We start from the raw sequence: 25,362 nt of genomic DNA, 5'->3' as shown, positions 1-25,362 counted from the left end.
CAATTGAAAATAACTTATGTAGGCAGGACTCATTTGATTTATGTCACTTTATCTCTAAGAAAGATTTTTCTCTGCATTTGCTCATCTGTTTGTTTCCTTCAGTATTTACCCAGAAGGTGTTTTTAGTTACTGTGCCTTGTATACTATCCTCTTCTATAGTGCAGGAAAAGTAATCGTTAATCATTTTAAGGACCCTTTACAAAGTGCAGCTAATGTTCTTGATCCAAATGCATTGTTGGAGGAAATGTTTCAAACCTTACTAACACCAAAACTTGCAGACTATGGGCCTCTGTGAACCTCCTCCTTTACTGAAATTTTACAAGAAAACAAGTTTCCATCTGTGTGGGTTTTACTAGGTATAGTGGAGGTATATGTATCTTTATCTGAACATACAAGTGACAAATATGCTCTGCATTTTGCCTTCTGGAGCTAGCATCTCTAGATACTGGGACTTTTAGTGTTCATTTCTGCTTTTTCAGTATCTTTGACACAATTTGTTTTTCTTCAGTTTCTATTTTTCCACACCCTCAGCACAGAAACATTTTGTTCCAAGGTTAATGGGTATAAGGTAATCATTTTTATTGCAACGGTATTAAAAACAGTGCATTCAGTATACAGTAGAAGAGCTAACAACCTAATTGCAGAAGAAAATGATTCCACATTGAATTTTACCCCCCAAACCAAAATGTTTACCTGTTCAAAGTCTGCTTGGTTCCAGTTAGTTGTCGAAAAGCTTCCCATGGTGCCGTTCTGTAACAATCACATGAAGGTCAGGTCAGAAATGCTACTGTCTTTCAGAACTTTGTATTGTATGATAAACTGTGTTTGAGTTCTATTAATAGATTGGAAATGTTTAAAGGTAGATGTTAGGATTAATAATAATCAATAATAAAAATTATGAATAAGAATATAGACAATTTGTGCCTCGTAATCTGAGTTCTACAAATAGGTGAGAGTAAGATGAATTGCAACTGGCCTGGCCACTGTGAATATTATTAAAGGTAGTTGGCATAAGCAGCAGCAAACGACTTCTTAATCTTAAAAGAAAGTTGGTCTGATCAAAATTGCTTGGAAAATGAGCATTTTCCCTAACCTCCTCACAGATTTATACTGGTAAATATGCTGTGTTTAATTTATGTGTGTTTCTTTTTCTTTACTCTTTATTGTCGTATCATTCTAATTAGGATAGTACAGAGCAATTATTTTTCTGTGTTCTGCTGCAGTTTATTGCTTTCAATTTGCAGTAATTTCCGTGTGCTTCGTTCTTTTCTGATCATCATGAAGCTTACGTTACTAAGTGTCACACTACTTCTTAGTAAGTATAGGAAATAGATTCCCTGCATGTAAATCTGCATAAATTAGTTGGTACTTGATTTATAGGAGTACAAACAGCTGCATTAATACTTTTGAGTAAATATTTGAGTCTGGCAGGGCTTTTTTTGGTGTTGAACGTTCTTTAGTTCTCTGATAAACATTGGTTAAGACAGCTTTTGGAAGCATCTTTCTTCCAAAAAGCTTTGCAAAAGGGACAAGTTAGTGTCTCACAGCAGGGAGCATTGCTGTGGCTCAAGGCTTCCAAGACCTCTGTCAGCAGTGATTACAGCTACAGGTGGCTGTGAACACCAGCTCCTAGTAGATCTGAAAAATGAGGAGAAAAGGTGTCTGCTTCAAGTGACAGAGAAGGCTGGATCAGAAAGAACTCTAGGAAAGGGACACTGATAAAACTTAATCATAGAATCATAGAATTACTCAGGTTGGAAAAGACCTTAAAGATCATCAGTTCCAACTGCAACCATAGTACCCTAACTCTAACAACTATCTGCTAAATCATGTCCCTGAGCACCACATCCAAATGGTTTTTATACACATTCAGGGATGGTGACTCAGCCACCTCCCTGGGGAGCCTATTCCAGTGATTAATCACTATAAGAGATCACTGTGGGTTGGGAACATGTTTGTTTATTTGAGTAGCAGGGAGAAAAATTTTATTGTGAAGTTCTGAATTATCAAACTACTTTCTGAATGAAGTCTGACCTATGGTATAAATTTGAACAGATGTTCCCAGCCTCTGCATTTAAGTTCCTAAAGTTGTGAGTCAACAAATGTAGGGCTTCTATGGAAATCTGAACTAATCTTTCAGAAAATCCTTTCAGTGGTTTTTGAATAGACTGATAGTCTTGAAAAGGATTACCCAAGATTGAAAGCAGACTCCCCATAATTCTGGCCTATTCTTCATTAAGAGAATACTCTCAGGGATTTTAAAACTCACATCCTAAAAGCTTAATGCAGGTACTAGTAGATAGAATAGTGAAAGGAAAATGAAACAGGAATGAGTGCAACAGAAAGTTTCTGTTAACACTGTTAGTCTATTTATTCAACACTTTAAATCATTAAGATACAGTTTAGTTTGAAAATAAATTTTGTGATTTAAGTATAATATTCCTAAAGATCTACTCCTCTATCTAACTGTGACCTTATTTTAGCAAGCAGTTAAAGCAGATATGAATATCACACATAAGAAGTATGAATAAAAAATGGAAATATATCTGTGAAAATTGGGACACACAAGTAGTAATCCAGGAGAAATAAATTAATTTTCACACATTTAAATCCTTTGTGTGAATTTTTTTTAAAATGTGTGATTATTGTCCTTTGAAGAAAGTAGATTCTATTTAAGAGGTGCATAGTTGTTAAAAATTAGCGGTTAAATCTGTTGTTATTAAAGATCAACTTAATTAAAAGTTAAAAGCTCAGATCTTTCAGGTTAAATGTGTCCTCCATAACATTCAGTTATGAGCAAGAATGTATCCAAGTGCATCATTACAGAATGCTTTCATGAATGCAGTATTTTTTTCTAAACACAGAGCAGTCTAGCAAAAGATAGCCAGCTGTGCCCTCAGTTTGGTAATCCTGAATGCTTGGCGGTGACTTTGGTTCTAACTTGAGCAGATTTATGCACAGGTACAAAATAGAATGAAAAATTAAAATCAGAGTTAAATTAGATTTTATGAAACGTATTCCAGTATTTCCAAGTGATTTTAGAAGTTGTGAGAAATCAAAGGGGAAGAAGTAAACACCAGTCTGGGAATTCTGTATTTTGTAGGAAAGGAATTGCATTTGAGATACTCGATCTTTTCTCACTTGTAGCACTTAGAAGACAACTCAAATTTGCTTTTTTTTCTTTTTTCTTTTGAAATTTGAAGTTATTTACCTTTAGTTTGTTTTTAGCTTCAATATAGCTTTGTTTGAAAGACCAGTCACATCTGTATAACTAACTAGTCCAGTGTTAATACTCATACTCTAAGGTATTCAAAGTTTGCCATTTGACAGTGTCTTGGAATCCCTTTGAAATGAATTGCTCTGTTCAGAGCTGTCTAGAAGATTGATGTCTAAACATCTTCTCTTTTCCAGTCCTTTTGTACTCATCTACCAATTCAGTATATTTCTGTAAATAGGATTCAAAGTAATACTGATATTTCTGTGCAAAAATATATTTTTTTCATAGTTATACAGTAACCAATTTTCAAAGTTTAAGCCACACAAGAAATCAGTTACTTTAACTTTGATTATACCAATTAAATCCTATTGGAAAAAAAAGAGAAGTAATAAGTACTTCTGCATTGTGCTATAGTTATTTGAACCAGAGTTGGGAATCTATATTAAATTATCAGTATGTCTGAGTTAGAAATGCTGATGTTCTCAGGCATGTGGCTTATTTTTGTGCTTATAGAAAACTTTCTGATATCTGCTAAGTATGCTGTTCTTCTTTCATGCACAAATAATACGTGATAATCCTAAATGGCTCTGTATTCTGCTCATGCATGTCATGAAATGAGAAACAGGCAGATAGGTATGTCACCATGATTTTCAGGAGGCATGGAAACAATATTTTATTGCATTCTGATTAACAGATGCTACTTCAGACAGGGGCATTAAAACCTTGATACTTGTTGTTGCTGGTAACAAAAATTCTAGCTGTTATTTCACTGTTCCCCAACTATGGCACAGTAGAATACTGCCAGTGCCATACAGAATGAATATCAAGATATTAATGGGCATGTGGTTCTTTGAAAAAACATGAATTTCTAGCACTGTCGGTTGTGCTGTCTGTATGCATGTACTCCACTTTTACAGATATATTCAGATTTACTTTTTAATGCTTTTCTCTGCCCATGGCATTTTATTAGGAATACCTCAGCATTCCAAGTCAGTAGCCTAACAGGAATAATAGATTTGGTAGAATTCTTCTAGTAAGTATAGATTAGTTTGAAGATGATTATACAGTCTGTAGAGACACCGTAAGTCCATATGCCTTTCTGTGTGCATATGTTACATTAAAAACCATCTCTTTGTATGTGTATTTACTTCTTAATCTTTGTGCGCTGAATAGAACATAATATTTGATATGTTAGCAGTAAACAAATAAATAAAAGATTAAGTCAGTGAACGCTTTCTATTGTGGAACTGACATAATGCTATGAAGGAAAGAATTTGGAGCATGAGAAGGAAAGCTTTTTTGAAGTTATCATACCTTAACTAAAATATCTTCATGTCTTTAAAGAGCTGAAAGTATCAATTTGCTTTTAAAACTGCAGCAATTGCCCAAAGATCAGGGTAAGCAATGTTATACAGAATCTCAGCTATAACTTCTGCAAGGTATGTGTTTGTTTGTTAATGGTAATACACACTTACTGTCCCCTGGAGGTGTGAACCAGCAGTGTGATTAATGTAGAGGTAGCTGGACATATACAGTTGAGAGCTAGCATAGCGTATTTGAATTCTTCTTCACACACAACATGATCTGTGGGGAAAAAAAATAATAAAATATAGACATCAATACATAAAAATACTTTTAATTGAATGGAATTATTAATTCCTGTATTTGCATAAGAAAATAGTGAAGTAAACAGGGAGAAATTGCCTCCAGATCTTCAGCATTCACTTGCACCTGGAGAGCAGTTACATACAATTTACCCCATCTATGCTACCTTTCAGGTTGCATGACTGAAGTTAATATTTCATCCAGTTCCTACTTTGTGTGTAGTTGCAGGACAGAGAGAGGCTGCAATGGCCCTGTAAATCCAAATTCCACTATCATTCTTCACTGGTAGTATGAGTAGGCCTCGTAACATAATTTAGCTAACAAATCTGAATCATTTTGTATGATCTGGTATAGACGTATCAAGCACAGGACAGAGATGTAATTTCTGTACCATGCAATTTCTGTTTTCAGAAAATAGTACAAACAAAGTACTGCAATGTAGGAGTATCTTCTCAATTAGATACACTGTACTGTTTTACAGACTGCTTGTTTGGCGCTAGCTCTGGGATATTTCACCACACTAGCTTTTATTTTGTAGATTTGACTAAAATTTGCCCCTAACAGCAGCTAATGGCTGCTGCCTCTGAAAGGAGAAATTCACTCTTGATCTTTCTAAAGATCAAGGCCTGTTTAAATGTCATGGGGAAAGACTGAGTTTTATGAAGACACTGTCAAATATAGAACAAACCTAGATTTTTCTTCCCCAGTAAATTTCAATTATAGCAATTGAGTATTTGCTGCAGAGGGGATCTCAGACAGAAATGTGGTTTTTTTTTCAGTTGACCATGTGCCACCAATACATCTATCTGGATTTTAAACTAAAGATTTTGAGAGGGTAAGGCGCAGTCTACAACTTGGATGGAATATATATATATTCCATTACCTATACAAAGATGGCAAACATATCCTAGCGAAGAGATTTCTGTTCTAGTCACCTTAATCTCATACATAGAAGGAATGTGCAATGTGTTGTCAAGTGTTTTTACATCTGTTGCCATGTCCATGGAACTCATAGGACAACTTCCACTTGGTGCTTGTTTGATTCTTTCTCTTTCCCCTCCTAAGTTACATTTTCACATTAATAAAATGAATCTTTCATACTGTATATGTTCTTTTCCTCCTTTTTTGTATTAATTTAAAACATAAGTAGTGGTACTTTGGGTTTCTCCTCTTTGGCTGCAGGTAAATTCTTGTATTATATACAGATTAGGTCAAAATGAACTTTCTTCTCCAATTATTTGACAGATCGTAGCTGGACTATAATGTTGTTGTGCTTTACGTTTATGTTCAAGATTCTTATTGTGGACATGTGGCAGTTATGCAAAATATTTAATGCTTTCTCTTCTAAACTGAGTAGAGAGGAAGCTGGGTGATGGTCCAGTAGTTGGGGAAATTGGTCAGATCCTGGGACTTCGGTTACTAATATCACTTAATCAGTCATTCCATATGGCAGAGAAATATATTGGAGTTCATCTTGAATTAAATATTAAGGATGTCAAACTGCTTTAGCAAATGGAAGGATTGCATTTATCCTAAAGAAATATGCCATTTAAATATTTCAAATGTTGTAGTTTATGAAAATACATTTTGGTAGGAAACATGTTAAGTCTTTCACAAATAGAGGTAATAATGCCATGAAGCATGAAGTGAGTTATGATTTCTGTAATGCTACTGTAATGTTAAAGCATATGCAAAATACTGATTAATGCCTATAGCACCAGCCACGTGGTAAGAACACATTTTAGACCTGAAATAACTACTCTGAGAAAACTGGCTTTATTTAATTTGATAAGTTAATGTGGTCACTAACATACTAGATAGGGGAAAATGTCCATCCATTATCTCTAGACTATTTTTTAACCGCAGTTAGGTAGATTAACTATCAGATGTATTCAACATCCATTTCCGTGATTCTGGACTATGTTGGTTTCTAATAATCCACTGAAGATTGAAAATCAGAATTCACCAGTCTGAGCTAATTCATTAGTGCATTTTGAGAGAATTAAGAATGACAAAATATGTTCCCATTCCTGGAACTGTGATTATATAAGTTTTCTGAGCATTCAGAGTAAAGATGTTTATTTTCTAGCAAGCGTATGAAATTTATTAATAAAACTTGGAAAATACGCAATTTATTCTGATCTCTAAATTGAATAGATTTCCTGTTCAGCTGTAGATAACTTTCACTTCATTTCATGTTTGTGCTAAAATGCAATGCCAGATGCATAGATATACACTGTTTTTCAACCATTAACTGTGCATTTTCACCAGCACCTGCATGCTGCACTCATGAAAACATGCACCAGAGGAGGTGACCCACTGTCACTGCTGCCATTTGTGAAATGCACCACTTGCTGCCTCTCTGCTCACATTCACTGCTGTTTGGCCTCCAGAAATGTTCAGCAAGTGTCAGTGAGTGCCAGTGGGCGCCTGTTCGTTTGTTTGTTTTTGCATGCTGGAATTCAGAGTCACACCTTTGCTTCATACACACTTTGGACACCATTTTGTCAGACTGCCCCTCTGCTGCCATCTGTCACACAGCAACAAAACATTACAGGATATTGACAGGAAGGTTTAACCTCTACTGCCATGCTTCCAAAATCCACCTCTGACATTGTGGGCCAGCATTATAAAATAGGAAGCATTACTTTCAGAGCTGCCCGTCTATATAAGCTCCTACAGAGGCAATGCATTCAGATTAATGAAACTCTGTTAGAAGTACAACTAGTAGCAACAAATTAACAGTTAGTAATAAAGAGAAGTGGCCATGGATAGAAGGAGGAGATTGTGGTGCTAAGGGGGAGATGAAAAAGCGTCATCATTTCTGTTGCAGTATGAGTTTTATTCCCTGCTTTGCTATCTCATGGCTTAAGATTATACTTCCATAACTTTTGGACTGCTATTTATGCTTTTTTTCCTTCTTTCCAACCTCGTGGTAAATGCAGTAGCTTTGAAAATTTCAGCCTTAGCTGTTTCTCTGGCATCATTCTGTACTGAAATTTACTTCTGCATCACATTCTTGGGATGATGAAGGAGACTAATATTTTTCCATTTAGCTTTTCTGAATATCGTATGAATCAACAATCCCTTCATGCTTAGAATATCCTTCAAGAAAACTGAATTTTCAGAATCACAGCTTAAAAAGATAGCTTTCCTCCTGTTTCATGGTACTGCTTTTCCAGAGAGAAGTAAAATGAATCGTCATTGTAAAGAGTATTCATATATTTTGCACATAAGTATATGTGTGTGTGTGGATAAACGTGTATGTGACAGAGAGAGACATAAGAGATCCACCTACGCAGTGCTGAGAAAGTTTCTGAATTTAGAGCTAGTAATCCATTCTTATAAGACAGGATTTATATGGTTTTCTTAACATCATTTTGCATTTTTTATTTTCTGAGATACGAATTTCACTGGATACAGAACTACATTACATTTCTCTTTCTAAGATATCTGGAAAAAAAAAAAAAAAAAAAAAAAAAAAAAAAAAAAAAAACCTTTTCATATAAGCTAGGTGTTTTTTTCCCATAAGCTAGGTGTTTTTTTCCCATTTGTTTCTTGAACGAATTTTGACCTTTTCTGACTAGGTCTTTTCATATATCCCGTGGTAACAGTATGCTGTAAGAGTCAGAAATGATTTAATGACATGGATAAAACCTACCTGGATTTATAACTGAGGAGTATCAACGTATGATTTATCTAGTAACGCTGTGCTGTGTAAAATGAGTATCCTTCAAATGCTTATTTATAAGAGCTTAATATAGAAATGGTATTTTACTATTGTTAGGATATATTAACTCATAGTACTTGAAAATGTTATGTTTATAACAAGCTTTTAGCTGGTAAATACACTTAGGGAATCTCCCTTTGCTTGTGCATTCATGAAACAAGCTGCCAAATACAAACAAGTAGTTCAAATGGCTGAAATCGCACACTCACCTGCAAACTTGATGTGGAATTTATTCTCAGGTTTCAGTATTTGGACATACAAAGGACAATTTGGGGCAAAGTCTTTAACAGCCCATGCTCTTAAAATGGTTTGATGATCCTAAAATAAAGAGTAAGAAATCATAGCAATAAAACACGTGTAATCAAGTTATATACATTAGAAGAGTACGCATTTACGAGTCTATATTGCAGGAAACTCATTTCAAAACCATACAACACCATCTGGTATGGACATTTATGTATCTCTTACATATGAGATGTAATATTACTTACATATGACACGTATTTCAATATGTGAATACATACACACACACATTTAGTCAGGTATTGATCACAGGATTCCAAAAGATTTTCCAGCCCATTAGTTTTTCCTGCCTGTTACTGTCAGGAGTGAGTTAACGATAAGAATAATACTTCTAGGCCATGAAAGTATGCAGTAATATATCCACTAATTCATACAATGAATTTAATGAGGTATGGCTAATTTCAATGTACTAGTGATCAATTTTTATTTATTTCAGAACTAAAAACAAGTAATTAAGAACTGCACTTAGAAAACAAAGTTTGAGTTGAAATGTCTTGCCTAGTCATGAAACTGGTGCTATCAATAGATAATATGTAAAGAATGATTCATTAAGTTTGCAGCATTTGCAATAAGAAAGGCCTTCAGACTCGTGAACTCAAGGGATTAGCTTTGCCTTTTACTTAATTGACATTTTCTAACCATGATATTTTAATGTCACTTGAGATGGTAGCAAGTAGTTTTTGCAGTTGAAATGCTAGAATGAAGTCGTAAAAGGAAGACCTTTTGAGGATGGTAAAATGCATTAGTTCATGTGTTTTCAATTAACCTTTTCATGAAAGATGTAGGATTACTGCATTGATTCAGGAAATCTCAGAACTTAGCTGTACCATGCTATAGGCTTTGCTTGTATAAAGTCACACTTTCTTCTCTTCTTCTGTCATATATGATTTCTTATGAGGTGGGTGGTTGAGTTGATTTTGTTTTTGGAGGTCTTTCTTTGCATTTGTGTTTTTGCTTTTTTTTTCCTCTTTAGTTTCAAGGGACTGTAATGCCAGCACACCCCAACTGGGTGTATCTGGGTGATAGGACAGGAGATACACTACAGAAGCCAGTTGTTTTGAAGTGAATTTGGGACAGGTTTGAAAGCCTGTAATATTGCAGATAAGTTACTTTATGCAAAAGGTGCCAGGAAAACATAGCCTTCAGAGTCATCTGCAGTGTTAATGTAGCTACATAGCAGAGTCTGAGGTTGCTAAATTCCTTGCTGCACTTCTGATAATAGGCATGCAAAAAACACACTGGTCTGTAAAATGGTGAGGAAGAGCTATTTCCTGTATACTACATGAATAGAAACGTAGCTTAGATTTAATAAAATTTAGTTGACTGTTTTTGTTTTTAAGGGTTATGTAAGGAGCTAAAATTAAACATACTGTGATAAACCAAAGCTGCACTACCAAATATATTCAATTGTATGCTTCAAGCCAGGTTTGCTCATCCTCTGTTCTTCTGATTGTTATTCATGTATAGAGGATGCATTTTTTTAGATTGTTTTAGAAATATTCCCTTTATAAAGCATAACTATTTGTTGGAAGGTGAAAGAATTTCTAAAGTTGAGAATGATTAAAGCTTATTACAATTGTTAAAATGCAAACGTCCTTGGAAGGAAAAAAAATTATTGAACCTAGACCTAGATACTTAAAAACTCTCAATCCTTTGGCCCATTCTCAGTTTCAAAACTGCTGCATAGATATTGTTCTCCATTTGCTAACTATTTTTGAAGCAATTTACAAATGCGTAACATATAGAAAGTAGGTACTTAAAAACTTTATACACTTTCATGAGATCGACTCAGTGTGTGTGTGCTGTTAATATTTCCCATTGTTTTCCACTGTCACAAGCATATGCTTGTGTACAAAAGCTGCTTATTTAGGAGTCTCACAAAATTAGATTTCTCACTTGTTACTCTCAATTTCTTCTCTGGAGAAGCACTCCAGGGAGAGAAATGAAAATGCAGGTAGGAATTTTAAGTGCTAAGATTCAATCTATTTCTGTAGTATTTGTGTCTCTCCCTTTCACATTTATAGTAACTTATAGTCTAGTTTGTGGTCACAAAAACTTTTGACATTTTTAGCAAATGACACTTTAAAAGTCATTGTGACTTGGATTAATGGTATAATTATGTCATGCAGTTTGATTAAAGGAAAGAAAAAAGTGCAAGCTTGAACTCAACCATCTCTGAATTTTCAGAAGGCTCCTGGCAGTAGAAGTCATCTTTCAAATATTTATATCACCTACTCGTAAGTTATCCACAGGATAGCTCAAAGGACAGGTCCCATCACTCACTGACTTAGACCAGTAGATGCAGTGTTTCAGGAAACTGTTTTGTGCACCAAATTAATACAGACAGCCCACTAGATTTGCTGAATAATTTCACCGACTGGCAAGGACTACTTCGCTAAACCCATCAATCCAAAAACAAAACAAACAAACAAATTAAAAACCAACAACAACAAATTGTCATCTATACATAAGTGCAGTTTGAATTCATTTTTAGGAGTTGCATCCTACTGTGTGAACAGATATCTGTCCTGTGTTATATAGCAAAAGAGCAGCTTACTTCTTGCTCTGAGGTGTCAAAATTGCATTTGATGTAAAACTTAGCAAAGCTTTGTCTTGCCAGAGCAGAGAGAATTTCTAGTAGGAGATTTGATAAAGCTGAAAAATTCTTGGTCTAACTACTCAAGTCCCTATTTCTCTAAGTGAAAAAGGAAGCAACATTTATGAAGCAAATGTCTGACACCTCTTATTGAATTTCTGGACTATTGTCGATACCCATGATCAGAAGCAACATGAATTTAGGCAACAGAACTTAACTAACAAAATAGCAAGTAATAAGAATCCAACAAAACTGCTGGTAGCAATTATGACAAATGAGTAGATCCTCTGCTGAGGACTGTAGATGGAGCAATAAAAATGCTTGCTGGCTTTGAAACATCGCTACTAACAACAGCTGTTCTGGTAAGAGATGTCCTCAATGCATCTGTTAAGTTTTTGACAGCTGTCGCAAGCAGGAGAGGATCCAATGTACTTCTCAAGCTCAGCAGGATAAATAATCAGTTGTAGACTAATACTGACACAGACCAAGTTGAAAATTCTGTCAGCTCAGTAACAAACTGTAGCCTTGTGTATTGTTGAAGTTCCTAGTAGTACCTAGAGCTGGAACAGTGTAGGAAATTATATTTCCTTTCAGAGGTTTAGGAGGCAGTAAAAGAAAAGAAAACAAAACAAAAATAGAAACTGTTGCCCCATATTCCCTGTACAAAGGAAATCTACATAACAAAAACAGAGAGGGAGGTGAAATCTTATTGAGAAACTTCAAATTTTACTGATCCCAAGAGTCTCGCTGTTACAGTTCAGATGCTTGACTTACTTCATTCTCCTTTGGAACCACAGACTGGAAGACTTATTTGAATTTTAATGTTCTGGGATTTCTAGGATCCCAAGTATTTCACAAACTTGAGAGTTGAGACATGACCTAACAGGATCCAAGGCTGATAAACGGAAGCTCAAAATCCTGTTGCTCCCAGCTCCAGGGACTTCTAGTGGTAGGTATTGTAATGGAACTTTAAGCACTTAAAGCTCTGAGATCTCTAGCAAATCTCAAGACTTTCTTCAGACTGTTTTGAAACTGATAGTTTTCCTAGAAACAATTTTTATGAAATGACAAGTTTCCAGCAAACATTTCCTAACTGGAAAGGTTTTAACTCATTCAGATAGTGACGTTTACTGATGTTTTACTAAATATTTGGAGTTCACTCCATTTATGCAAAATTTGTATCTTTACATATCAGCTAACTTTAATCTTCTGTACACAGAAGTCTGAGGGAACAAGGGAAACATCAGGATAAACATTAATTCTTGGTTATTTCTTCAGAACTTACAGCTGCTGTTCTGTCCACCTCACAGCGGCTACTTAGGATGAAACAAGCTTCAGCATCATCCATTCTAGAAAAAATGAGGGAGAAAACCTTGTTACATACAAAAAAAAAAAAAAACAAAAAAAAAAAACAAAAAAAAAAAACCACGACCTTCTGTTGATTCATGTTTCACATTTTATAGCCTTACGTGAGTATAGATACAGAATACAGAGAAAGAAGAGTCTGTCTGCTTTCATGCATTATATGAATGTCAATAACACTCCTCTGTGCACTTACTCACAGTGTACCAGTACTTCTTGTCTAGGTTCTAGGAAATTTTCTTCCCTTGGTTTCAATTGAGGCTGTGCCAAAGTAAGAAAAGCAAGGTGGCCTCAAGCACAATTACTTTAGAAATTACATGTTTATCAGCCATGAGTATAAAAAGGTTAATTAATAGCACCAGTTTGTGTAGGTGTGCAATATCTATGTTATTACTAGTAAGAAGGAATGAAAGAGTGCAGATAATATAGATTTGCCTTGCCTATTACTCTGGACTTGTAGACTTGTAGTCTGGGACCGTAGACTGATGCTGAGAACCCTTTATTTTATGTATTTTACAAAGAGGACAAAAAGACAGCACGTGCCATATTAATCTCTAAATGATGTAGCAAAGGACTAGAAAAGTATATGCTAAATTGAGAAACAGACTGTGAGCGTACATTAATACAAAAAAGAAATCATGATAGAAAGTGATCTTACTAGATATCAGTGGGGAACTGACTGAAGAGAGAATATAATGGGTGATGCCAACATGAATTTATTGGTGTTTCTGAGAAATTCATTCTAGCTTGAAGGTACAGTATAGGTGAAGTCACAAGGGGATTTGTATGCTAATCTGTTGCATGTGTGAGAGAACAGTATTATAGGCTTGTCAGGTTTCCTCTTGTTAAGGCCTAGGAGTTGTATAGTTGTAAGTGAGAATAATATAGGTCATTCCTTGATGGGAAAGAAGGGTAAACCAGAGAAGGATTACAATAAGAGGTGAAGTGATGGACTACGCAAATAATATTTCCAAAGTGTTCAGGAAGAATTGATATATATATTAAAAACCTAAGCATTGTTTCAGTGAGGTAAAAATAAGAGCTTTTGTAAGAAAGCACTGACAACATTTGAGTCCATTTTACATAGGATGCTCTACAACATGATTCCAAACATATGATCTCCAATATTTTATTGGTTTTATTCGAGCAACAAAACTTAAGTTCTATTATTAATAATCTGCAGCTGAAGTTGATAAGTAAATATCCATATTAAGAAGCCAGATAATCTCAGTAATAACCTTTTAGTTTATGACTATAGAAATGGTGAATGGATTTGTGTGTTTCGTGTGTGATCATTCAGAGAAAATATAAATGAAAAAGAAGGATAATTATAGTTTGTCCCATAGTCAGGAAACAGTAGGAAAGCAGGAGAAGCCTCAGATGGAAGAACTTGAAATGCAGTAGACTGGTAAACCACATAACAGACTGTTGGTTTTTTTTGTTTTTGTTTTCACAGAGAATAACAAAAAATTGCAAAGTGAAACTTTGAATGAATGAGAATGAATCAATGAGAATCATTTTTGTAGTAGGGTGATGTACTAGGACATGGGAAAATACACTTCTCAGTTAACTATTTACAAATACGCAGTACATCAATTTATGGTATTCCTTTCCTTTTGTAGTGTGACCTTTATCGTGATATTTTGCATTGTATTTCAGGTATAATACATGTATAAATTTTGATAAACAAAAAGACACTTCTTGATTATTTTTATTTTGTGTGTCTGTGTGTAAAGCATTATTTTGTTTTGGGAGGAACATTTTATAAGGGCAGGTAGCAAATGAATGAGGCGAAATTGCTTTAATCTGAAAGAGGGCAGATTTAGACTAGATACTGGAGAGTAGCTGTGAGGGTGCTTAGACACTGGAACAGGTTGCTCACAGAGGCTGTAGATGCCCCCTCCCTGGAAGCACTCAAGGCCAGGCTGGATGGGGCTGTAAGCAACCTGGTCTAGTGGGAGGCATCCCTGCATACAGCAGGGGGTTGGGACTAGATGATCTTTAAGGTCCCTTCCAACCCAAACCATTCTATTATTTTATTTATTAGAAATTGTTTACCGTGTGTCTTGCTATCTTCTCAGTACAATATATTCTCATTGAAAGGAATATAGCAAACATCTTAGGTACTGCTTTATAGATCAGATTAAACATTCTATTAAGTTCCCACTGTGCTTTTTCCCTCAGTAGAGGTGGAAAATTATTCTGTGACAGGTACATTCAATTACATGTTCCGCAGGAAAAACCTTCATTGAGTATCTCCAGGTTATAATAAGTGAAATTCATTATTATCTGTAGGGAACAGTCTAATTTTTCTTAATGTGTAGAACAAATGTTAGCCAAATTCCCCTATGAATTCTTTCTTGAAAATGAGCAACAAAGTGAAAAACAAAGAATGGCTTTTTGAAAGAACTTCATAATCCTGAACAAAGACCTGCATTTTCAAGTAAGGTAGCTATATAAAGGTAGCTGGGTTTTTTTTCAGTAGCAGAAAGTTGAAGTTAGCACTGCTTGCTAGACTTCTCAAAGATGAGATTCATCAGAATAATTCTTTAGAAGGTTGAATGACACAAGTACTGACGTAATGGCTTCATTTTACATATATATATTAGTTGATTAATATAGTAAGTTCTTATAAAAAGCGGTGCAGATAAATTAGAACAGTTGCTTGAAAAGAATCACCTTTCTCTATGGAGGCTGAAGAGACGCTCCTCCTACATAAATTCCACTGTGAATTCTTTCCACCTTTAAGTGGTTGAGCAGTAGTGGTTGGTTTTGGTAGGTTTTGTGGGGCTTTTTTGTTGGGATTTTTGGTGTTGGGTTTTTTTGTTTTTGTTTTTTCTTTTGAGAAACTCTGTCTGGCTGATACATTTTGATCACTGTCATTCAATACTAACTGGCAAAGAGGTTGTTTTTAGAGGTGGTTGAAAATGTGTGCTAAGAGCAAGATGGTGAAGTTAGAGCATATAGAGGTAGAGTCATAGTTTATGTTACCAGGCTGAACTTAAGAAAACAAGAATATACAAAGCATTCAAAGGGTGATAATTACTTTTTTTCCCTTTTTCTTCCCTTCAGTTGATTTACTGTTTGTGCATAAGGAACAAAATCAGATTCTAGCATTAGGATTTTCAACACAGCTTTTTCTAGAGAAGTTACAGGCTCTGTTTCAACACCTTTAAAAAGAAAAATGAAACAAAACTAGTGATAAAAAGATGGGTCAAATGAAGAGCTTACAAATATGTTCCTTAAAAATTTCCAAACTTAAGGAAAAAAAAATGTAATAAAGATCCCTGTTTTCTAAATAAACATACATTCCTTCTAGCTTTTGTTGTTTGTCAAAGATGGTTATCAAAGAGTATATGTGAAACAAGGTAGAAAATATGTGGTAGCCATATTTGCCTACTTTGCTCTCAACAGGTCTTGATCTTTCAGTGCTGAGCCTTGGAGGTAGATAACTCTTTGAGACCACATCGGGATTTGTAACACTCTCCGGACCTGAGCATCCATTTCAGTAGGACACAAAATAACAACATAGTAGTCCTGCCAAAAGCATAATGAAGAATAATCATGTTATTATCTGATTATACCATTTGTTGTTGCCAGGAAATGAATCAACAGAATAAGGGTATATTAAACTAATGTGATAATTCTCAAATTTGATTGACGAAAGTAATTTGAATACAAGTATTTAAAATATGGAATCATTCCTAAATGAAAATGTCAAGAATGCTCATAAAAGACTTTAAGGTGACCACTAGAATTCTATTATATTTTTGTTTCTATGAAAGCATAATTTTTTTAGACATAGTTCACTTTTCTGTCGTTATAGCTGGAAAATGTAGGAAGCTTTAAATTAAAAACAATTAAAACAGTTATTTTCTCTATCTCTATTACACCTTGAAATCTTTTCCTCTGCATTAATGGGCAGATCCCAATTTTATTTCCTGTGTACAAACTCTATTAGAAGAAAGGTTGCTCTGACATTTATATGTGTGTGTGTATGAGAAGGGGAGACAAGTGGAACATAAGAGGAGAGACTGAGGTTAGGATAGTCTCAATATGAAGTCTTCCTAATCACACACAGTCATCTCTATCCTCTAGCTTCTACTTCAGTAGTGAAGGGAATTAATATAAGTTCCTTCATGCTATATAAGTAGTATTAGGACTTCTCTTGCTTTCTCTTCAGCATATTGCAAAGACTCACCAATTGTTGATCTGTAAAATACTGGATTTCTTTCTACAATTCCTTAGACTTCTTAATTTTCTGATTAATTTGGAGATTATTTTACATTTGGGATTTGCCATGCTGCTACTCAACCATTTGAGGACTGTATTTTGTGTGGTTTTTGCATTACCTATTGAAGTGTGGTGCCACAGGTAACAGTAAAAAACATTGACAGAGAAGATTTTCTAAAATAAATGGTTTATAGGAAAGGTAATGATTAGGAATCCAAGTTGCTACCTTATATAAATAAGCTTTCATGTGATTGGAACAAGTTATGTGACGTCTGTTTTGCATTAACTACTGAATATGCGAGCAGTGAGAAAAAACTTGTTTGTAACCTTGAAAGGTCTTTGCTCTTTAAAGTGCTTCTGTATTTTCCTTCTTCTCCAAAAGCATCTTATCTTCCAAACGTCTTTGGCAAAATGCCAAACCAAAATACACTTTGACTTGTGAGGAGTTTTTGATCCAGTCCTCCCCCCCAAAAAACAAGAAAAAAAAGTCAACATTTTTGAATTCTTTCTGCTTTGAATAGGAAAAAAAAAAAAAAAAAAAAAAAAAAAAACAATAATTCCATCCCTTTTACCTCAATTCAAAACAAATGTCTCCGTACTCTATTTCTCAACCACTCAAATTCTCATTGCAATTACAGACTTTCAGTTTAGCCAACTATTTCTAAATCCAGCTTTACAAATGAAAAGCCATTCCAGTCTACTCCAAAAATCAGTGTTTAGAGATTCTTCTCTTTTTTCTTCCTCTGTAAATACCTGCAGCCTAGGGTGAGCATAGAATTCATTTAAGAAATCCATAAGTAGATCAATCTTCAGAGAGCTGACACACAGCACAACGTGTTTTTCCGTCTGAGCTCTGTGTCGACTGTAGTTGCCACCAGACTTTTGTCTCTCCATCCACAAATACGCCAGCTGTTCAAACTGTAATAGATACGTATCAGTTACGTACAGCCAAGCAGCTGCGCAGTAAAAGCGTATCGCAACTTAAATACATTGCACTGTTCAGATCATACCTTTACTGAATGATGCTCTTAGCACCCAGTGTATTTTTCTTTGTCAAAAGTTCTTGGTATGTGGGTCAAATCAATGGGGGATTACAGAAAAACGTGCAAGTATGGCCAGTTTGTATTGCAAATAGCTGAATAACTTCATTAAAATATCATGTGATTACACCCAGCCATAAAATTTTAGAAGATTGAAGACTACATTGTTTGCTATCTTGTTCATATATTTCGCTTCTCTGAGTTGTTTTTCCAGTGCCCTGTGATCTAAATGCTTTCCTCAAATGAAAAGTTGAAGTTTTCATATACTTAAGTTAATATGAGTATAAATACTTAGACAGAAGCACCATTTTACTTTGAGAAGTGACCGTCTTCATTTTATAGTACTCTGAAGGTGATCGTAGCACTCAATCTGTATACTCACTAATATAACCTATATATATAGATACCACTTAAATATGTGACAGCTTGTAATTTTGCCATCTGAATGATGTATGCAGGTTAACAGTAAAATCTGTTTTGTACTCTTATGAAAGGGAAGCCTAGTGTGCAATCAGCTAGGAAATGAGGAAGAATTATTAAGAATATAAAACGTTGCTCCACTAATCAGAATCCTTTAGACTAAATACTATATTGTAATAATCTGTGCCTTTAATATAGTTCATAAATAAACACTCTCAAATGTCTTGTACTAAGTAATACGCATTTAATCCTGAGCTCAATTTAACTATACGTCTATTGTGGTAACAGCTTTCTCTCATGATTCTTATTGTGAATAATAATTCATTTAATACAGTAGAAAGACAAAGCTCAAGAGATCGCAGCTTGTAGTTAAGGGGTTTAGATCAGTCTAATCCCTGGTGGGGAGCTGTGCTCACTGGTGACAGCGACAGGGCCTGAGGGAACAGCATGGAACAGTGTCAGAAGGAGTGTCAGGGGGGGGTTAGGGAAAGGTTCTGCCCCAGAGGGCAGCAGGCATAGAGCAGGCTGCCCAGGGCACTGGTCATAGCCCCAAGGTGCTGGAGCTCACGGTGCATTTGGACAGCACTCTTAGACATAGGGTTCGGATTTTGAGTGGTCCTGTCTGGAGCCAAGAGTTGGACTTGGTGATCATTTTGGGTCTTTCCAACTCAGGATACTCTACAGTATGATTCTAGATAATGTCTCCCTCATTCTGTGCGTAGAAAACTATGAAGCCTCTTCATCTCTACAAAGATGTAAAAATAAAATAGTGAATAATACTTAGATTGATGTGAAAGGGCAGTAGATTCCAGATTATTTACAGGTAGTGCATAGATTTGGTGTTTAAGTGCATATTAGAAGTACTCGAAAGGTGAAATTTCTATTTCTGTGGAAATTCCAAATTTCTTTACCCATATTTTAGTTTCAAGAACATACATTTTATTAAACTGTCATTGAGTGGGAATATAATTATATTAGTGTGTATGCTTGCATATGCAGACATTAAATATTTAGCTATAATTTAAATGTTCAGGTAGTTTCAAGGAAATTAATTCTGACAGCTTGAGCTTCGGGCCTCACAGGGTTTCTGCATTGCCTGCTCAGAGTTGAGGCTTAGTTCACGATCAGAGAATTAGAGTGTGGAAATCAAAGCTGTATGAGAAGCCTGGGAGCTTCAAGGCCTAGCATCTAGGTCTGCTACAAGATTCAATAAGCATGCATGATGTCTCGCCATACTTCCTTTTGTGGACAGTTAATGCTGTTGCAAGGGTGCCCTGTAGTCTGAGTGTCAGTCATCGAGTCTTTGCTAATGAGCTGATAAATGTCTGGTACAAATTTAAGGAACCTGATTGATTGCATGAAATACTTGGATTTTCATAATTCAACCTAAGCTCATGTAGGCACCAAAAATTCCTAAATGTGCACTTGGATCAGTGTGTGCCAACACACACAGATGTGAAGACAATTTGCTTGAGTTGCAGATTTAATGAGTTCTTTTTTTAAGTTAGCACTGAACTGTGAGAACATGAGGGGAAGTGCAGAGAATCAAGATTAGAAACAGGGAAAGCCTGCAGAGGAAATGCTATACTCACAAAGTACTGGGTACCATTTTTTATTGTTCTTGATTTGGTTTATGTATTTGCTTTGTTGCTTTCTGTGTTCTTAAAATTACCTGTAATGAAGAGGAGGGCTCTGTGGTACGTGACAGAAACAGAAATCTTTCACCAGCAACTGAAAACTGGCTTTAGCACTCAGTATTGTATTATACATTTAAACTAAGCAAAGACAAACAGGAAAAATTTAGGAAAAGAATAGAGGATACAGGAGATGGTTATTATTTCTTATATTTTATATGCAATGGAAAAGGGTGTTTTGGGGGTTACTGTTTTGTTTTAAAAACAATTCCAAAGAGAAAATGAAAAAATAAAATAAAATAAATCCATGTTTACCTGTATGGGCAACACCACAAGAGCAACACAGATCATAATGACAACAAGCAGCTTTGAAGGCCATATCTTGGGTGTAACATCCCCAAAGCCCACAGTGGAAAATGTCACTATGCAGAAATAAAGGGAGTCAAAGAGAGTCAGCTTGTTTCCCGCTCGTTCCAGATGCTGAATTCCACAAATACTATGTAGAGAAGAATGAATAAAGACACGAAAAATAAAAACTGCACTTAGGTTCAGTTCAAGTTTGATGATTACATTATATATGCAAAGAATTACTTCTTTTTGAATGGACACATTGCTTAGAAAAGACATTTCTTTCAAAGAGAGGAAAAATCAAACTAGAAGTCTTATTAATATAGCTTTTATGTCATGTCTGATAATCTCATTTTTTCTATATTTCAATGTGGTATTGAGAACTTTGCTACTAGATTTTTCTTAGTGGAGAGGGAGAAGTGCTATAAAGAACATCACGGACTGATGCAGTTCCTTTCTAAACCAGGACAAGACAGATGGTATATAGTTGCCACCGTTCAGATTTCTTTCTTTAATGTATCTTTTCAGGGAGACTCTACTGTTATGCGAAGAAATTGTATGTAATATTTTCTTTGAATCTGTTGCTCTCTATATTGGTCTATATAGATTGGATGGCAAGAGCTATTAGCATGAAGACTAGTTCATGAAATAGCATTAGTACTGATGGTTACTAACTGTCCAGAATAAACCAGTTTGGAGAACTGAAGGCTATCCAACCGTCAGAGGAATAAGTGCCCAGTGACAGCCTTCAGGTAGAAGGTGCCAACTGGTATGAAGTTTCTGTTTGTTAGGCTTGGTTGTTTCTCCAACCGAACAGATTGTTAGTTCCTTTCAGTTACACATTACTGGGAAAAAGGATAGTGGTATGTGCTGCTTGGTATTTATTTCTCTTGTAATCAGGGTGATTTGGGTAAATTAGTGCTGTTTTGGTTGTGAGAAGCAGTGGCAGAATCTATATAAAGGTCTTATTGCTGTTTCTTATGTTTCATGCTTTAAAAATATTTCACTTTGGAAAAATACACCATGATATTGAGCTTAAAGTCTGATCTTCTGTAAGACAGTAGAATCATTCAGACTAAATCCAATCCATCTTTAAAACTACATTCACCCATTTGAAGAAAATTGATGTGTGAACCAGCCTGAATAGTGTTGTTTTCTTTCCCCTTGGAGCTAGCTGAATTATTTATCCTCAGACAATTAGAGATCTAATTGATAAATCATGCCATATTCCTTGGTAATTATTCTAGAACATATCTAAGATAATTTCTCCATGTGTCCTATCCAGATGGTAAGAGTCACTCATTAATATCTGCTATGGTAAAAATTTTGCATCACCAGGGAGACCCTGTGTTTATAACAGCTTTTCGGTTGTTCTTCTGTTCTCTATTCTGTTCTCCAAAAATAATTCAGTAGTGGGCAGTGGCATTTCCAGAACATATGGATCAAATTGCCAGTTTCCTTTTCACAGTTCTAGCATGTGTAGTTTTCACACTTCTTAAAATGTTCTAAAAAGGGTGCGTGGTTTTTTTTCTGTTTGCATAAGTTTCATCCTTCAGTCAGAACTGATGAGTTTATGTTCCTTTCCAAGTTGTTCCACGTTTTTCACTGGAGTAGTAATCTAGGTCTTCCATCATTTTCCTACGTTCACAGTTATCTCTTTCCCATTTCTCCTTTAAAAATGATTTTTGTCCCTGTTAATAGAGGAACTGTCTGGAAATATGCTAACAAAGAACACTTTCTTTTGGTCTTGGGCATGGAAGTTTCTCAGCTATCTCCTATTCCAGTGTTAATTTGGAATGATAAGCTGTGGACAAATCGAAGTATGAAAAAATAAGCTATTTTAGTGTAGTTTTTAACGTAAGTTATATGTAATCATAATAACAGAGCTATGAAAGATTTTTATCTTTTTATATCATTAATCCTAACCTTCCTGGTATGTTTTCTTTTCTTTGCTTATGAGTACATCTCTAAAATGTAAACTTGACTTCAAGAATTAAGGGCACAACAGCCAGGAGAGCAGCAGGTACACAGAGACAGGGCTATGGCCATGACATGCTAAGTGGATTTATTATCTGCAAATAAGTTGGTATTGAAGCATAATCCTATCATTCACAGAATGTATTTTTTTCTGATGTTGGTGTCTGTGAAATAGCTCAGTGCTTGCATAAGCAGAAGGGCCAGTTCTAATTTCTGTATATAAGGGAATGGGTTAAGATTCTGTTATCCCAGGGTTTTGTGAGTTTGTTTAGGTTTCTTATTTTTTTACATATTCAAGGAATCAGGATTGTTTCTCCACTTTTTATTCTTATCATGAACCTTGCTTGAGTAAAATCTTTACTAACTTAATTGTAGGAAAAATCCCAACTTGATGGAGGTACTTCATTAATATTATTCTTCATATGCTCTCTTTACAACCCACCCATCCATACGTTAGCTTAACTGAAAATACATTCTGAATATACCATGAACCCTTCCAGCCTTTTCTAAGTGAATAACAAAATGTGCACTGAATTGAATGAGCCCAACTTTATTTTCTGACCTGTACTCCAATACATTCCTTTTTATTTATATTCTTTAAAGCCATCAAAATCTTTTTGTGTCTGATTCAGAATGTTATGGATCCAAACTCTCTTTTGTTGAACTCAGTGGGTGTGAAGCCAAAGCATCTCAAATTCAGTTACGAGTATTAAAGTCAACAGGACATGGGAACTCTTTATTATTCTCTGAAGCAGAAATTCATTTATTCTTAGAACTTCATGATGAGTTGATTTATTTGTTTGGAATTACGTGCACCTCATCTGTAGTTCTATCAGCTCGCACCTGAATCCCTAACCCTGAAAGCAAATAAATTCAAAAATAGTTTACCAAGTCTTAATTTCAGTACTTGTATAATCAGTGCAGTATAATCTGTACTACTAGCAATGTAGAAACTGTAGAGATTACATTTTAATCACTTCAATATATCCAAAGCAACATTAGTGAGTTTCTATAGCATGTTCCTACCTGATTATGCTGCACAGAGTGCTGTGGAAATCTACTGGTTCTCCAATAAGCCACGTAAATTAGTTATTCCATTCCCCACAACTTACTGATGTCTTTTATTGCAGCCTAATTATTTATATGAATAATAGTAACCACATCTTTTAATGTTTCTTTTAAACTGTGAAATGCTAAGCATTATTTTTAAAAGATGCATCAATACTACATGTGCCAAGAGTCAGCACGTGTTCTTGTTCTGCTTTCTCCTGTTTCCCAACACAGTGACCTCAGACTTCATCTTTTTTCTATTTTGGTATTTTATGGTGGCGTTTCTATCTCCTTGTTTACTTCCTCCTTCTCTTTTATACCATGAAGGAACAATCTGCTTGGTTTTCCTTGAACAAACATAACTATTTCAATCAGGAAAGCAGCATTTAGCAAAAGCAGTGCTTATACCAACTTGTATTTGTGGAGAAAATAATCTGTTATAATAATAAATACACAGAAAATACCTAATTAAAATACAAGGCCAAATTCACCTCCTTCTATACCAATTTTAGGTTTCTGTAATTCTGACAAGTTGTCTTTTCATTGTGGATTTAAGACAGCAATTATGTCATAACAACACTGGCTTAACGGAGAGGATATTTACATTAAATATATATATATATACGTACACACACCACAAACCATTTGGTCTGCTAAAGCAAAAGCAGTGTCAGCAAATGTACAACAAACTCATGAAAAAAACAAGTGTGATTTTAAGCATGCAAATATGTAATCTCTGATGATTAGTCATGTTTAGTTAGGTAGAACCTGAACTTTTGAGAGTTCAATCTTTGTTTTACTGGAATTTTTTTTTCTAATTCCCGGAATCTTTGCTTGCTCAAGTATTTTGTATGCCAAAACTAACTGCAGTTTGTACATGATCTTTTTCGGCATGCAGTACAGAAGCTGCCTCAAAAAATCAAGTGAATTACCTTCTAAGACATCAAAAGAAGTTAATATATGGAAGGATTGATGGCATGTTTATTAACAGAATTTTACTGCTTTTTTCCCTATCCCTTAGCTGAATATTTAACTGTTTTTAAAAAGAAAGAAACAGTTAAGATCAGGATTCTAATGTACTGACCTGACATATCTGTGCAAATTTATATTTCTTGCTAGAAAGACAGGCCTTCTGTGAGGAACCTCACATGTTTAAATAGATCAGACAGGATGATTGCAGTTAAATATAAAGCTAACTATGCCCACTTCCTTCTGTTTGATTTTCTCCCTTTCACCAGAGGGCCTTAATGCTTCATGCTGCATATCCTCACGTTTACCTATGTAATCCAGTTTGAAATGAACTAACCTGGAAGGGAAAATCTGCACACATAAGGGAGGACACTTCACTCCACAGCATGAATTCAGAAGGCACGATGACATTAGTCAAAGCCAGGGAACAAGAGAAAAGTTTGGGGAGCCTGGAGCTTTACTCTACATATGCAGTTTTGATATAGTGGCATTTCACAGTATTTGGATTATTATCTGCTGCATTTTAATAATTATTTTATAACTTGCTTTTTTTCTTTGGGGGGGGGGGGGGGGGAGGGCAAGGGAGAGAAACAGCAACTATTGCCCAACAATTTTATATGTAAAAGAATGCAATTAGAATGTTCCTGCAGTACTATTAAGTCAGTCACGAACAGTTTAAAATTCAGAGAAATAATGAAAAATTGTGTTCAGGTATTTTCATTTTATTTCTTTCTAAGCACCCTGCTGTTAGAAATAAATATCATAGAGTAAAATAAAACCACATATTAATAATGGTTTTATCATGTATGGTAGCATGTCATAGAAATGAGTACAACAAGAATTTGGGTATCTATTTGCAAGTATTGTACATCAGCCAT

At 35.2% G+C, this 25,362-nt stretch overlaps 1 protein-coding gene across 3 annotated transcripts in view; it reads right to left on the bottom strand.

Moving 5' to 3' along the window:
* Window positions 1-25,362, bottom strand: part of KCNT2 (potassium sodium-activated channel subfamily T member 2) — a 110,089-nt gene that overhangs the window by 34,343 nt on the left and 50,384 nt on the right. For all 3 annotated transcript variants that reach the window (XM_072342567.1, XM_072342568.1, XM_072342569.1), the window contains exons 10-16: window positions 20,456-20,636; window positions 17,800-17,964; window positions 16,214-16,350; window positions 12,737-12,800; window positions 8,762-8,870; window positions 4,693-4,801; window positions 694-750 (exon numbers count right to left, since the gene is read on the bottom strand). In XM_072342567.1, coding sequence (XP_072198668.1) covers window positions 694-750; window positions 4,693-4,801; window positions 8,762-8,870; window positions 12,737-12,800; window positions 16,214-16,350; window positions 17,800-17,964; window positions 20,456-20,636 — 822 coding nt within the window. The remainder of the gene's footprint in view (window positions 1-693; window positions 751-4,692; window positions 4,802-8,761; window positions 8,871-12,736; window positions 12,801-16,213; window positions 16,351-17,799; window positions 17,965-20,455; window positions 20,637-25,362) is intronic.

This window comes from Excalfactoria chinensis, chromosome 8 (assembly GCF_039878825.1).
Source record: "Excalfactoria chinensis isolate bCotChi1 chromosome 8, bCotChi1.hap2, whole genome shotgun sequence".
NCBI classification, from domain to species: domain Eukaryota; kingdom Metazoa; phylum Chordata; class Aves; order Galliformes; family Phasianidae; genus Excalfactoria; species Excalfactoria chinensis.
Note: the sequence above shows the minus strand (reverse complement) of the source record. Positions and strands in the feature narration are given on the sequence as shown.